At 40.7% G+C, this 15,963-nt stretch overlaps 1 protein-coding gene across 1 annotated transcript in view; it reads left to right on the top strand.

The window, feature by feature from the left end:
* The window catches only part of LOC117530054 (lipoxygenase homology domain-containing protein 1-like), a 138,566-nt gene that overhangs the window by 35,171 nt on the left and 87,432 nt on the right, over positions 1 to 15,963 (top strand). Inside the window, 16 exon segments of the mRNA XM_034192988.1 lie at positions 1,799 to 1,897; positions 4,215 to 4,363; positions 4,441 to 4,564; positions 4,669 to 4,919; positions 5,000 to 5,135; positions 6,098 to 6,258; positions 6,339 to 6,425; positions 6,701 to 6,836; positions 9,384 to 9,538; positions 9,638 to 9,798; positions 11,183 to 11,259; positions 11,366 to 11,562; positions 11,676 to 11,868; positions 11,966 to 12,126; positions 12,928 to 13,258; positions 14,657 to 14,808. Of these exon segments, the coding sequence (XP_034048879.1) occupies positions 1,799 to 1,897; positions 4,215 to 4,363; positions 4,441 to 4,564; positions 4,669 to 4,919; positions 5,000 to 5,135; positions 6,098 to 6,258; positions 6,339 to 6,425; positions 6,701 to 6,836; positions 9,384 to 9,538; positions 9,638 to 9,798; positions 11,183 to 11,259; positions 11,366 to 11,562; positions 11,676 to 11,868; positions 11,966 to 12,126; positions 12,928 to 13,258; positions 14,657 to 14,808 (2,570 nt within the window).

The raw sequence follows: 15,963 nt of genomic DNA on the forward strand, positions 1-15,963 counted from the left end.
TCTCCTGTAACAGTGGAATCTGATGAAAAATGGCTGATGTCCACCTTTTCTGCCATTTCTCTGGTAGTCACACGACGTCCCAGATCAACACAGCCTTCACTTTGGAAATGATCTGGTCATTTCAGCCTGTCGATGGCCGCTCGAAGCGCGGCGCGCCCTCAGCCGCTGTGGGCCGTCTTTAATCCGGTTGTAATACTCCTTAATCTGTGTGATGCCCATAGGATTTTCACCGAAAGCCATCTGAATTTTCCGAATGGTTTCCACCTGGCTGTCTCACAGTTTCTTGAAAAATTTGATGCAGAGCTGCTCCAGCCGTTCAGACATTTTCCTGACAATGAAAATCCAATGAGAGGGGTGGACCAGTGCTCACTCAAAGCCTGCCCACAGGCTAATGACGCAACCGACAGGCGTGGAAAAAACTCACGCATGCGCATGAAGGTTCAAGCTTGGCTGATGCAAGCGCACATAAATTCAAATCCATACAGTTTTTGAAAAAATAAAAAGGTCAGATACTTTTCTAACAGACCTCGTATATTCTTTTTTTTTAAATCACTGTTTAGATTTTAAATTCAACTTTATTGTCATTGTGCAGAGTACAGGTACAGGGCCAATGAAATGCAGTTGACATCCAACCAGAATTTTGAATGTCTCTTAGCAGTTTCACCGTGACTATATGCTTGTTGTAGCCATCAACAAGGTTCTGGAAGAACTCTGGTTGTATATTTGATCACTTTTCTTTGCAGAAGTGGTATACTTCTATTAAATGTATTGGTTTCCATGCAGTCATTCAACCCCCCAAAAAGAATAGTTCAAGGAAATACTTGAGAACACAATATTGACATGGCAGTCATGCCCCTGTTGAGTGTATGTAAACCTCTAACTACAACTGCATACCGTTATATGTACAGTAGAGCTAAGAGAAAATATGATACATGTGAAAGTCTAAGAATTGATTATGGCGCCATATGCACAGCACACCAGTTCTTGGTTATCAGTCACAACAATGCATGATATACATTTGTACCTTCACTCATTTTCTGAACCCATATTCAAGTTAAAGGACTAGAGCCCATCCTCACTGGGGCAGAGGCGGACTACACCCTGGGCAGACAACCAGTCTTTTGCAAGGTCAGGAACACGACAGCTTTTTAAAAATAAAGAAACAAAAGCAACCAGAAAAGAGGCGCACTGTGACAGAAGGCATGATTTTGGCTCTTGTGTGCACTCCAGCAGTTCTTACCCCGATACTTCTGTCACTGACCCCTCAGCACCCGTTTGACACTAATGGGATGCAGGTGCTGAACCATAAACGTGCAATACTGCCTAGTAGAAACCTGACGACGTTCGTACCATATGGCTAGCCAGCTGTACACAAAGGTGCATGAAAGCCGACAGTTCTTCCTACTGTTTCAGGCTGTAATTGAATTCCATCAGCGTGTAATCCTCAGCTAAGCCAGCCCATGTGTGCTCTGCTGCAACGTGATCGAACATGTCTGAAGCTGCAACCAGTCAAGCAGAGCGTTGTTGTTGAGCTGAGGCACAGCAGAGCAGTATGGTCTTTAGAAGCGCAACACACACACACACACACACACACACACATGAGTGAGAGTTGTAAATATTTAATGTGGAAACAATCTCCACATGGTTTGGAAGGAAACTAGTTGAATATGGTCAGTATAATTACACAATGTGACTAATTTTATGAACAATGGCTTCACTGAAAACAAAGGCAATTTATTGGCATTTATAGCTATAGCTGCTGTTATTCTTTATGTTTTCATTTTCATTTGTTCTGCAGTGAATAAATACATAGTGAGCGTGTTTACGGCTGACATGAAGGGAAGTGGAACCGATGCTGATGTCTTCCTGAATATCTTTGGAGAGAATGGAGACACAGGTTAGTTGCTTTACCACCATTTAATTCATTCATAGCTGTGAAAAATACTGACTGTGACAATCACAGAATTTCATCATATGTATTGACTCAGGTGCAGGTGAATCCATGTAGTTAATATGAAGGTTTTTCTTAAAGTTTTTATTTATTTATTTTTCATTATAATAGCTTTTACAGTTCTGGTCACATTGCATTGAAAATAATGTGACGCATGGCCAATAATGATGTGAAACTGTAAGTAGGGAGGGGTGCTATTTCAAAAAATGTGGAAATCTATAAATGTTTGCATGGAATATGGAAATATACACGGAATAAACCATAGCAGGATAAAGTTTGGGTCATTTTGTTCCAAAAACCCATATGGACGGAGCGCTTGAAAATTTCAAGTAAAGCGTGTGTCATATATGTGCTGTTGACGTAGAAAACCACTCTGTTGCTTATAATTAGTTCTTTGTGGCCATGTCATTCTTCACATGTGATGATTATACTCAACTGATGTTCCTGATATAAAAACAACATAGATTTTGTTTGTTACAATTGATCGTAATATATGTACTGAAATTACGTTTTTTACTCTTAAAAACACCAGATAGGCTTATTGTTACTATAGAAGTTGAATATAAACTTTGGGTCAAGCAACATTTGGAGCCAAATTTCAAGTCTCTAGGTGCAGCGGTTCTCAAGATATGACATTTTCGTCGATATTTTTGGTGATTTTTGAACCCGATATCTTCACTGGCTCTGTCCATATGGGTTGTTGGAACCAAATGACCCAAAATTTATCCTGCTATGGTTTAGTCTATGTATATTTCCATATTCCATGCAAACATTTATAGATTCCCAAATTTTTTGAAATAACACCCCTCCCTACTGTAAGCAGACATTCAGGGACATGTGTTACACAAGAGTAAAGAAGGAATCCAGAAGCCTTACACTTATAAATATCTGGCATCTGGATATACTGCAATGTAGGTATATGTACACTACAAGAAACGTGGTATGTACAGGTACTGTCTCAGACTGATGTCAAACTGTGTGGCAAAAGTGGGGAAGGTGTCTATTTTTATTTATTTGGCCAGTACTTAATTCATTTAATTTATTTCATTTATATAGCACCAAATCACAACAAAGTTGCCTCAAGGTGCTTCACACAAGTAAGGTCTAACCTTACCAACCCCTAGAGCAAACACACAGGCGACAGTGGTAAGGAAAAACTCCCTCTGATAATTTGAGGAAGAAACCTCAAGCAGACCATACTCAAAGTAGTGACCCTCTGCTTGGGCCATGCTGACACAATTGACAAAACAATTTACAAAACAAATATACAGGAAATTTTGCCAGTGCACAGGATGGGAGGGTTGCAGAAGTACAACCCCAATTCCAAGGAAGTCGGGACGTTGTGTGAAATGTAAATAAAAACAGAATACAAAGATTTGCAAAACCTCTTCAACTTTTGTTCAATTGAATACACCACAAAGACAAGATATTTAATGTTTAAACTGATAAACTTTAAAGTTTTTGTGCAAATATTTGCTCATTTTGAAATGGATGTCTGCAACACATTTCAAAAAAGCTGGGACAGGGGCAACAAAAGACTGCGAAAATTGATGAATGTTCAAAGAACACCTGTTTGGAACATTCCACAGGTGAACAGGTTAATTGGAAACAGGTGAGTGTCATGATTGAATATAAAAGGAGCATCCCCAAAAGGCTCAGCCGTTCACAAGCAGATGGGGTGAGGATCACCACTTTGTGAACAACTGCTTGAAAAAATAGTCCAACAGTTTAAGAACAATGTTTCTCAACATTCAATTGTAAGGAATACAGGGATTCCATCATCTACAGCCCATAATATAAATGTTTCAAATTGGAGGAAAGCAAGAATCTGAAAACCTGTGTGCCAAATGGAATTTTTTTTAACCCAATAACATTTCAGATTTTGCCAGATTCTTGAAGAAGATGAGGTATGTATAGCACAACACCAAGGTAAAGCTTTGTGCCAAATTTAAGCAGCAACAGGAGCAGCAACAAAGTTGGCTTTCAGGCGACGTGTACCAAACAATTTTATGGTTCTGGCAAAATTGCATCAAACTTGAAATGTGATTTGCTTCCGACTGCAGTGGACCATTGCGCCAAATTTGAGTGAGCCTCGTCAAGAGTTGTCCAAATTTGGCTTCAGAAGCATTGGTGTTACAAATTCACAAAGATAACTATAAAGCTTTATAGCTATTACCTCAGACTACTGCAGCAATGTTTTAATGATTATTTCTGTGTGTTTAGATTGGATCCTATATTAAAACCTCTTTGTGTAATCTGAAAGGAGAAAGACGGCTGGATAGTGACAAAGACAACTTTGAACGTGGCTCTGAAGACAAATTCACAATAGAAGCTCCCAACCTTGGAAAGCTGAAGAAAATCACCATCGGACACAACAACAGGGGATCTTCAGCTGGATGGTTCCTTGATAAGGCACATAGCTGTTTGTTCTCTGCAAATGTTTACACAAGCACACACAAGCTTATTTTAAATGTGATGTGTTTACCCAGGTTGTACTGGATGACATGGGGAATAAGGAGGTGTATGAGTTTCCAGTCAATCGATGGTTTGCCATGGATGAAGATGATGGCAAAATACAAAGAGATGTGTTGGTGGGGTCAGTGCAACCAATGGGTAAAACACCACAAGATACTATTTTAATATATTACTTCAATATGTATGTTACTTTATGTGCAATCATCATGTCATTCCAAATGCTGTTTTCTATATCCATGTAGGAATCGTATATAATGTACAGGTAATGACTGGGAATGTGAGGGGGGCAGGTACCAACTCGAATATCCACATGGTCATGCATGGCACAAAGGGCTTGAAAAACAGTGGCAAAATCTTTCTGGAGGGCGGTTCTTTCGAGCGTGGCCTCATTGACCTTTTCAATGTGGAGATTTGTGAACTGATCAGCCCGCTCAGCAGGGTCAGCATCGGTCACAACAACGGGGCTGTTGGAGCTGGATGGTACTGTGAAAAGGTACTCCACGTCCACTGTTGGTAGCGGCAGCGTCATTCTGAAAGTGTCATTCACATGTTAAGTACCCATTTTCTTTTCAGGTGATGATCTATTGTCCATTTACGGGCATTGAGCAGACATTTCCGTGCGGGATGTGGCTGGATGAAGATGAGGGGGATGGATTGATTGAGAGGGAGCTGTATGAGATGGTGTCCCTCAGGCAGAAAAAACAAAAAAGTGGGTGGCTTCATTGAATTCAAAAACAAGTATATATATATATATATATATATATATATATATATATATATATATATATATATATATATAATATAACAAATTACATCTAACTGTGAGCTGACTGGGTTATTTTTTAATTCTCAAAAAGAATGGGCTTCCAATATGGAGACCTGGGTTTGATTTCCTCTACTGCTACCAGTGCCCTTGGACAGGGGCACTGCCAGGGATTTTGGGCCCCATGAAAGGAACTCTTATTGGGCTACTCCCCATATTATTTTGTCAGTATTATAATTGTATTGGGGCCTCTCTGGGCCCCTGTCAGTCATGAGCCCCTAGAATTCTGCCAACTACCAATACCAATGCGGATCTGGCTGTATCCGCTGTGGCAATCCCAAACACACACACAAAAAAAAAACACGGGAGCAGGTTATATCCACACATATATATATATATATATATATACATATATATATATATATATATATATATATATATATATATATATATATATATATATACATATATATATATATATATATATATATATATATATATATATATACATATATATATATATATATATATATATATATATATATATATATATATATATATATATATATATATATATATATATATATATATATATATATATATAAAATGTGACTAGTCAATCAGTAAGATAATAAATACAATAAATTTGAACTGGCAGTCTTAACAAAGCTATGATCTGCGTTGTCTCAGTCCTCCAGCTGTAAATGGGATCAGGCTTAACTGGGAAATTAACCTGCGATGGACTGTAGTCCCGTTCAAGGGAGTTGTAAATTCTCATCTAGTTCAATCCTGGTATCCTTGTAGAAGCACAGGCACCAATTGGCCTCCTGGTCTTTATACGTAGAACTTATTCTTCTCAAAAACCATCAGCATTCCTCAGTTTAAAGTCTTCTTCTCTTTCACCTCAGAATACCCATGGTCCCTGTGGATATGGACATCAGAGGTGAAGGGGGCCGGAACTGATGCCCAGGTGTTCCTACAGATCTATGGAGAAAAGGGCAAATCAGATGAAATAAAACTGGAAAACAACTCGGACAGTTTTGAACAAGGCCAGCTTGATAAATTCATGGTAAACACTTGATCGTGCATTTAATTAAGTGCATCTGTGACACGTGTTAGTTTTCTGTCATTACTTTGCACCCATTATAGATTGAAATGCCCGATGTTGGAAAACTGCTGAAGCTGCGAATCTGGCACGAGAAGAGGCATCCATTTGCTGGCTGGCATTTAGCGAGGGTGAGACCCTTCATTTTGATCGAACAGTCCTGACCTGCAAGCTCTTTAAGCGCTTGTATTCAGTGAGCTACTCCAAAATTAATTTAACACCTCTTTTCAGAAATGCAGGAAGAAGTGTGTGGAAATAGGGTTGTGATGCAAATTGATCCACAGAGTCAGAATTCAGAAAAGACTTTACAGTTGGCATATACAGTACTGAGAAGTTATTTACTTTTATTTACTTTTAATCATACGTTGTACATATGTGGAAACGGAGTTCATGTCTTTTTGTGCAGGTCACTTTGCTGAAAACATTGACCAATGAGAAATACTCATTTGAATGTGGCCGCTGGCTCGACATCAATGAAGATGATAATGAAATTGTCAGAGAGCTGCCAGCTACCGGAACGCTCATCGATGAGCCGCTGCCCTGTGAGACCAAAAACAATCACTCATTTGCATCATACTTTGCACTGTTAATCCTAAATGTTTCATGTTAAGTTACAGTAATGTCAAATAATATATTGGTTAACATGTTGCATCAATTCAGAGGTTCTCAAACTCTGGGGTCAGACTTACTTTGTGGGGTGCGGTGGTCTTGAGAAAGCTCAGTCCAGTGTTTACATAGCATTTTTTTGTGGTGGAAAAGCACTGTGAGACCACCCACAAAGGCTTCATACCAGTCGTTTCAACAGCCTGCACATGTGATTTGTTTGTATGACAACAATAAACAGCTAACGACTACCTTATAATGTACACCAATCAAAGGACTCACCCTCAGCAAGAACCAAGCGTCTGTCCAATCTCTTATCACAGATAAGTGTTTGTCTCTATTGTGATTGATTTTTAGTGACAAATTGGCAGAAATGAATTTCAGTGCTTGGAGCAGCTGCACAAAATAAGTGTTCCAGTGTGAGAAAAGACACTGGGTGCAGCGTTTTTTTCTGGAGGCGGCTGCATGTGGCTGCATACTCTTCATTATCATTTAGAGCAATGTAAAGAAAGGCACTGGTGGACAGAAATAAACATTACATGGAGACATGGTCTTATTCAGGAAAAAAACAAAACAAAAAACAAACATAGATTAAATACCCCAACCAGACAAAAAAAAAAAAAAAAAAGTGGTGACAGTTAAATAATATCACTTTTCTTTCTTGCTTCACTGTCATTATGGGGCTTTTGAACAACGTCACGTCTTTAATTACAAAGTTTCTAACATTGTGCAGCTGAGATTCTTTAATGGAAGAACCCTGTCTGCTGTGTCAGTCTGTGTATGAAAGGGTGAATGTGAAGTATCATTTTAAAGTGCTTTGGGGAGGTGATGGTCTAGTGGTTAAGTGTTTGGCTTGAGACCAGCAGATCCTTGGTTCAAATCCCAGCCTGACCGGAAAATGACTAAGGGCCCTTGGGCAAGGTCCTTGATCCCATAGTTGCTCCCGGTGTGCAGTGAGCACCTTGTATGGCAGCACCCTCACATTGGGGTGAATGTGAGCCATTATTTGTAAAGCGCTTTGAGCGTCTGATGCAGATGGAAAAATGCTTTATAAATGCGGCCCATTTATTTACCATTTGATCAGCTGTTTTAGATGAAAGCTGAGACAGTCGATTTATGCTCCTATCCTCACTTCATGGTCATGGGCTTTGGGTTATGACAGAAATAATGAGATCTCAGAAATGAAATCCCAACAAAAGGAGCCAGCTGAGGTTGTTCGAACATCTGGTGAGGATACCCTTTGGTTGGCTCCCTTGGAAGGTCTTCCAGGGAAGACCCAAGACATGCTGGAGGGATTATATTTCCCACCTGGCTTCAGAATACCTCAGGATAAGAGTCAGAGGACTTGGCTGAGTATTGAGAAATGAGGGATGATGTCCTTGATCTGCTGCCTCCGTGACTCATACCTGGATAAGTAGCAGAAAATGAATGAGTGAATGAATGAATATACCATTCAGAGTGCTATATTATGTCTAAAAACAGGTACTAAAGAGCAAATTCCATTTTATTCATTTGCTCAGTAATTTGTGCAAAAGGTTTATGAATTTGGTTGTTTTTGTGTGTACAGTGGTCCCTCGTTTATTGCGGGAGTTACGTTCTAAAAATAGCCCGCAATAGGTGAAATCCGCAAAGTAGACTTCGTTATTTTTTACAATTATTATAGACGTTTTAAGGCTGTAAAACCCCTCACTACACACTTTATACACTTTTCTCAAACAGGAATTAACATTTTTTCACTTTTCTCTCCTGTGTAAACACTCAAAGTTCAAACCTTAGTAGAAAAATAAGACCAACCTGTTTTCAGGCCCAAACATTTGTTTGAGAAATAAAAATAGAACGTTTTCCTATAAACAATTATGATGGCTTTTAGAGCTAACGAATTTAATTTTAACGATGAACCTAGGAGGTTGGACACATAAGAAATTATTAATAGTGACTGACCAGTATTTCACAGTTCCTCTGATCGCGCCTCTTCATCTTGGCGCCGCTCCGCTGTCGCGTCTTTTTCCACTGAGTGACACCTCGGTGCAGGTGTCTTTTTCCGAGTGAAGAACCCAGTTATGGGTAGTTGTTGGTGCTCTTTTTTCTTCTGGGAGAGAAGATTCTTATAAACAGACACGCAGAACACAATGCGCGTACTCTCCCTTCGCGGTGCCGCGACCGGCCTGCTTGATGAAGACGCAGAACACAATGGGCTGTAAAAAAAAAAAAAAAAAAAAAAAAAAAAAGCATGTAAAATTGGACTAAAAAAAATCCGCGAAACTGCGAGGCCGCGAAAGGTGAACCACGTTATAGTGAGGGACCACTGTACCCCCATATTTTTAACACCACTTTATTAAGGAAGAATGGAGGTTGTGTGGGTGATGTGATTGTTTTATGGGTTGCAAATGGATGCCTGTTGGGAAGCATTTGCAATGGAGTGGATCATCAGTGCATGAGAGAATGCAGGTGCTTTATGTCATTTAAGGTTTTTCCTTCCATGACAGTGATAAAGTACCGTGTCACCATCTGCACCGGCAACGTCGGCGGTAGTGGGACTGATGCCAACGTCTTCCTAAATATCATCGGTGACCTGGGTGACACGGGGGAGCGACTCATGGTCATGAGCAAAAACAACGTCAACAAATTTGAAAAGGGCAACGTGAGTATAGTATATATAGAATAGTATTTCTGCAACACAAATGGAAAATGTTGTATGTGAAAGGACGTTTGAAACTAACTTTTAATCCGTTGCCTTCAGCATGATGAGTTCCTCATTGAGTCAGTGTCCTTGGGCCGGGTGCACAGAGTACGTGTTGGACATGATGGTCGGGGTGGAGGTTGTGGTTGGTTCCTTGACAAAGTGATGGTCAGGGAGGAGGGGCAGCCAGAGAGTTTGGCCACTGAATTCCCCTGTAATAGGTAAAGCAGTCACACGTTAGTGTATACTGCCTGTGCATTGTGAAAATATACAAACATCATTTTAGTATCTCTACTGTGTAGTCTATACCCACTGAAACTAAAGCTCACTCTGTGTCACAAGTTCTCCAGTGGCTTGTCTCTGAGTAGTCAGACAGCTGATTGGAGAGTTTGCAATTACAAATCGTGACAAAACGCCCAGAGGCCAGCCAGCACTGTCCACAGGAAACCGGAGCCAAACCGCAAGGTTAAAGTGCTGAGTTACCTCAACTTTCCCTGTCGAAGCTGGCCTGTTATAAAAAGGACAGGTTTGGCAGGCCTTGAGAGTTTTCAATGAAAAAATGTGTAAAATACAGTTACTCCAACATATATTTGTGTAGCCTCATTATGATAGTACCCAAAGAGGTTTTGTGGTGTTATGGATGCGGTGAAGAATAGTAGCAGCACATGCTCCCAGACTGATTAATTTTGTAACGTTGCTTGTAATTATTACACTTTATTTGTTTTTGTTTGATTCATCCCACTTCTGTGTGGGGTTTACATGTCCTAGGTTAGTCCTTTCCATGCTATCCCTGCTGGTTTTATTTTGAAGGGGAGTGATCCACCAAACTTTTCAATAATGGACAAGCCACTCTATCATCTTAGCTATGGTTACCCCAATTGCTGTGCTTTATGTTATCTTGTACTGAATTCTAAGCTAAATCTTGCTATTTACAATAGCTATTTCCAGGAACTGGTGAAGGATACCATGGCACACTAATATGAAGATGACTTTGAAAGGTCAAACTTAATATTGATGAAACATGGTGGAATGGTTGTGTGTTTGTCAAGGATAAAGTAGTTCAATTGTGGACAAACTGATTAAATGTCAAGACCACAGAGAACATGTATGATGATATCATTGAATGACAGTTCCAATGAAGTTGGAAATGAAGTTGGAAATGTAAACAAAAACAGAATATAATGATTTGCAAATCCTCTTCAACCTATATTCAATTGAATACACCACAAAGACAAGATATTTAATGTTCAAACTGATAGACTTTTTTGTTTTTGTGCAAATATTTGCTCATTTTGAACTGGATGCCTGCAACACGTTTCAAAAAAGCTGGGACAGTGATATGATTACCACTGTGTTACATCACCTTTCCTTCTAACAACACTCAATAAGCATTTGGGAACTGAGGACACTAATTGTGAGTGTCATGATTGGGAATAAAAGGAGCATCCCCAAAAGGTTCAGCCATTCACAAGCAAACATCCCAACTTCATTGGGATTAGGGTTGTAAACATGGTTAACCTTTTACCCGGGTGGAGGTATTATACTTTCCAAGTGAACTTTCTAGTTCAAATGTAAATTTTGCATTTCTTTTACATCCTTCTTCAGGTGGTTGGACCGCAATGAGGATGATGGTCAGATTATCCGTGAGTTAGTTCCAGCTGGAGATGGCCTGCGTCTCTTCAGTGAGAGAGAACATTTTCAACTCTTTAAATGTTACATTCATGCTGGAAAAAAGACAACATATCATTTAAATAAATCTGGAACTGACTGCCTTGTCTCTAATGTCAGATGTAAGCTATCACATAGCAATCAAGACGGGCAGCATTAATGGGGCCAGCTCTGACTCCCGGGTTTTTGTCAAGCTTTATGGGGAAAAGGGTGATACCACCAAAGTGATGCTGGTGGTCTCTGACAATGACCTTGGCAACTACTTTGAGACGGGACGCACTGACATCTTTACCGTTGACACTCTTGACATTGGACAGGCATGTTCTTTGCATGAGTCACCGACCACTTGCATAGTCATGACCCTTTTACTTTTTAAGTATTTTAGACAATTTTGTGTGTTATTTAAAAGGTCTACTTATGATTCTAACAGATCAACCGTCTCCTGATTGGGCATACCAATGAGGGCCTACGGGCTGGCTGGTTTCTGGACAGTGTACAGATCTCTGTGCCAGTTCATGGAAAACAATACATGTTCCCAAGCCACCGCTGGCTCTGCAAAGACAAGGCTGATGGGAAAGTGGAGGTGGAGATCTATCCGAGTGAGATCCTGGACATTGAACAATGTAAGTGATGGAACCTGTGGGTTTATCACTATTAAACACAGTTTCAGTACCTTCTCATTGGAGTCATTCATGTGTTGTGATGTTTTACCTGGAACAGTGATCAACTATGAAGTAACTGTAGTCACTGGAGATATACGTGCAGGTGGCACCAACGCCAATGTCTTCTGTCAGATCTACGGAGACAATGGTAAAACCGAAGTTCTTGTCCTCAAGAGCCGATCCAACAATTTTGAACGTGGAACCACTGAGATCTTTAAGGTTTGTATTAAATGATATGAGTTGAATTTGCCATATATTCCAGAGTATAAATTGCATTTTTTTTAATAGTTTGGGAGGTCCTGTGACCTATACTCCGGTACAACTTGAATAACAAAAATCACGTTTGTTATTAATAATAACAATAATATTTATTACTGACCAATGCACATTTATTCATTGATCTTGCTTATTTTAGGAATTTAAATGGCCTTTAGATACACCAGAGGCTGAGGGCTTCCTGCAAACATCTCCAGCTAAGTCGTGACGTCCTGTCCAGAGTACTCCCTGGACAGGACATCAGTCTGTCACAGGGCTCCAAACTGTATTAAATAACATCAAATAAGTTGTCCAACACATTTATTTTTTGAAATTTAAAGGTCCTTTAGATACAGAGCACAGGCTTCATGTGAAAATCCAATCTCCATCCGTGTCCCTCTGAGAATTCCTTTAGTCCAAACTGCATTAAATAACATCCAGTGTTGTCCAGAGCATCTTTATTCGTCCATAATGCTTATTTTTGGAATTTAAAAATCCTGATGTTAAGTAAACTCATATGCTGTGGTGACCACATGTGCTACTGAATCTTTGTTGGTAAATCCCCCCACCCCCATTCCCAAGCGAAATTATGTGTTAAAAAGTAAGTTCCACATACAGAAAAAAAGTCTGATTTAAACCCCGGTGCAATTTATAGACGTTTTTTTTCTTTGTCAAGAGGCATTTTTTGACAGGTGGAATTTATACTCTGATTGTGCTTGATTGCTAGCTGACCTATTCTGGTGGTATTTTTTTCATGCACTCCAGATTGAGGCTCAGGATGTTGGTAAGATCTACAAACTAAGAATCTGCCATGACGGGAAAGGTATTGGAGATGGGTGGTTCCTGGAGACAGTAGAAATCAAGCGTCTGACCATGGCAATGGTGCAAATTGAGGTGAAGAAGGAAGACACCAAAAAGGAAAAGAAAAAGGAAAAGAAAAAGAAAAAGAGAGAAGAGGAAGAAACTGAGATAGCTGAGGAGATGCAGGAGGTGGTGGAGACATTCATTTTTCCTTGTAACCGCTGGCTGGCGAGAGATGAAGAAGATGGGGAAATTGTGGTTGAGTTACTCTCTGAAGACAATGAAGACCTGGAGGGTGAGTAGAACATTAGTGACCTATAGTTTCCTTCAGTAAATAAATACTGAAGTGAAGCATTTCAAATATGGCTATGAAATATGAAAATGTTAGGGCCCCTTCATACATAGCATGAATGCGGTTGAATTGCGCATGAAGCAGGAATTGTATGCAGTACATGTAAAATTGTAGCTGCCTCCAACGCCTCGTACACCTGTTGCTACAACGTTTTGCACACACCAGCGGCTGAAAGACAGAGTGTGTCCTGTGAGAGTTCATTGAACCCTCTCGCGGCCAAATTCCAGCTGACACACATGAACATCTAACATCACTCGCTTGGCACTTGGAACATGTGTGGCCATTCACACTATTAGCACGTAAACAGTCAGCAGGCGATCACTGTCGAGCTGGATGTGAAATTTGTCTAAGTGCCCCACAAGTGTGGCTTTGCAAACAGACAAAGTGACACGTTAGTGTGTGCGCTGAACTGACGGCATAGGTCCACCGACAGGAGTGGCTGTGGAGATCTGTGGGTCTGGACGTCCCAGCTGGGGAACACGTACTGTGTATGGACGGACATCAACTAACAACTGTCCACTGTGACGCGCGTGTGTCTGCTTGCTGTTCTCCTGTGGACATACATAAAAATATATATCACTGCTGCAATGGGCTGCAGCAAGCATGCGCACGCCATGCACATTGACAGGCTAACCTAGTAAAATGGACCGTCAGATCATAACATGCAGCGGGCGATCTGAATGTCACGTCACCCATGTGAGCTCTGTTCCACATGACGCAGTGTCTGTTCTGCAGTGCGCAGTCCACCAGACACACGTGTCATGCAGGACACGTGCACAGGGCCGGCTGGACACACCGCCAGCAGATGTGAACATGATAAGAGCGCCCTGTTTCTCATTCATGTTATTGCATGACTGTACGTCTGTGACCATAAGTCATCTACAGAGGAACAGATGGATCACATTTGTATTGTTCACTTGATAAAAGGGATTCAATAAAATGCAGCTTTTTTATATGGTGTGTGGTTTTATATTTTTTTAAATACATCAATGTCCTTCTTGATATCAGGCATTTTCCTGCACCTTTTACACGACACCGATAGTAGCTCAGTGGTAAAGTTTCTGGCTGGCAATCAGAGCTTTTAGAAAGTGCAGGTCTGAATCCCGTGGGTGGCATGTATTTTTTTTTAATTTTCACACCACTGTGTTCCCGCATGCACAAAACCGTCGCAGTGGCTTCATGCACACCTGCCCGTTGGCTCAATGTTTTTGTGGTTCATTCATACGAGCTGTTCCGTCGTGATTTACCCTGATTTGTACTTAGTCGTACTATGTGTGAAGGGGCCCTTACTGTTTCTGAGTACTCTGGACAAGAACTATCTATCTGTTTTTTCCTTGTCAGTGAACTCATATGAGGTTCATGTGTTCACTGGGTCTGTGTGGGGGGCGGGGACTGATGCCAACATTTACATCAACATCTATGGAGAGATTGGTGACACAGGAGAGCGACAGCTCAGGAAGTCAAACAACCTGAACAAATTTGAGAGTGGCCAGGTAAGGTTCCTCTTACCACGTTCAGCTGCGTCACAGCTGTAATAAACATATAACGACCGGAACATTTTCTAACCCATTAGAAGGACTGACAATGGAATCATTTACCAAGGCACTACAATGTAAATAAAGTAAGTTATCACCTTTGGAATGGCTCTAGGCATGCTTCCCACCACAAGGTGACCACCAGCCATGCCACAGCCATCAGGTGTCACATCATCTGTGTGACATGGGTGCAAAGTGGGATGGTGACATCTGCCATGATCTGAGGGCAGATACACTGAGGAAAATAAGTATTTGAAGACCCTGCGATTTTGCAAGTTCTCCCACTTAGAAATCATGGAGGGGTCTGAAATTTTCATCTTAGGTGCATGTCCACTGTGAGAGACATAATCTAAAAAAAAAAAAAATCCGGAAATCACAGTGTATGATTTTTTAATAATTTATTTGTATGTTACTGCTGCAAATAAGTATTTGACCCCTACCAGCCAGCAAGAATTCTGGCTCACACAGACCTGTTAATTTTTCTTTAAGAAGCCCTCTTATTCTGCACTACTTAGCTGTATTAATTGCACCTGTTTGAACTTGTTACCTGTATAAAAGACACCTGTTCACACACTCAATCAATCACACTCCAACTTGTCCACCTTAGCCAAGACCAAAGAGCTGTCTAAGGACACCAGGGACAAAACTGTAGACCCGCACAAGCTGGGATGGACTACAGGACAACAGGCAAGCAGCTTGGTAGAAGACAATAACTGTTATGATTATTTATTAGAAAGTGGAAGAAACACAAGATGACTGTCAATCTCCCTCAGTCTGGGATTCCATGCAAGATCTCACTTTGTGGGGTAAGGATGATTCTGAGAAAGGTCAGAACTATACAGGAGGACCTGGTCAATGACCTGAAAAGCGCTGGGACCACAGTCACAATGATTATATTAGTAACACATGATGCTGTCATGGTTTAAAATCCTGCAGGGCAGCAAGGTCCCCCTGCTCAAGCCAACACATGTCCAGGCCCGTTTGAAGTTCACCAGTGACCATCTGGATGATCCAGAGGAGGCATGGGAGAAGGTCATGTGGTCAGATGAGACCAAAATAGAGCTTTTTGGAATCAACTCCACTTTCCATGTTTAGAGGATGAGAACAACCCCA

This window comes from Thalassophryne amazonica, chromosome 17 (genome assembly GCF_902500255.1).
Source record: "Thalassophryne amazonica chromosome 17, fThaAma1.1, whole genome shotgun sequence".
Lineage (NCBI taxonomy): Eukaryota > Metazoa > Chordata > Actinopteri > Batrachoidiformes > Batrachoididae > Thalassophryne > Thalassophryne amazonica.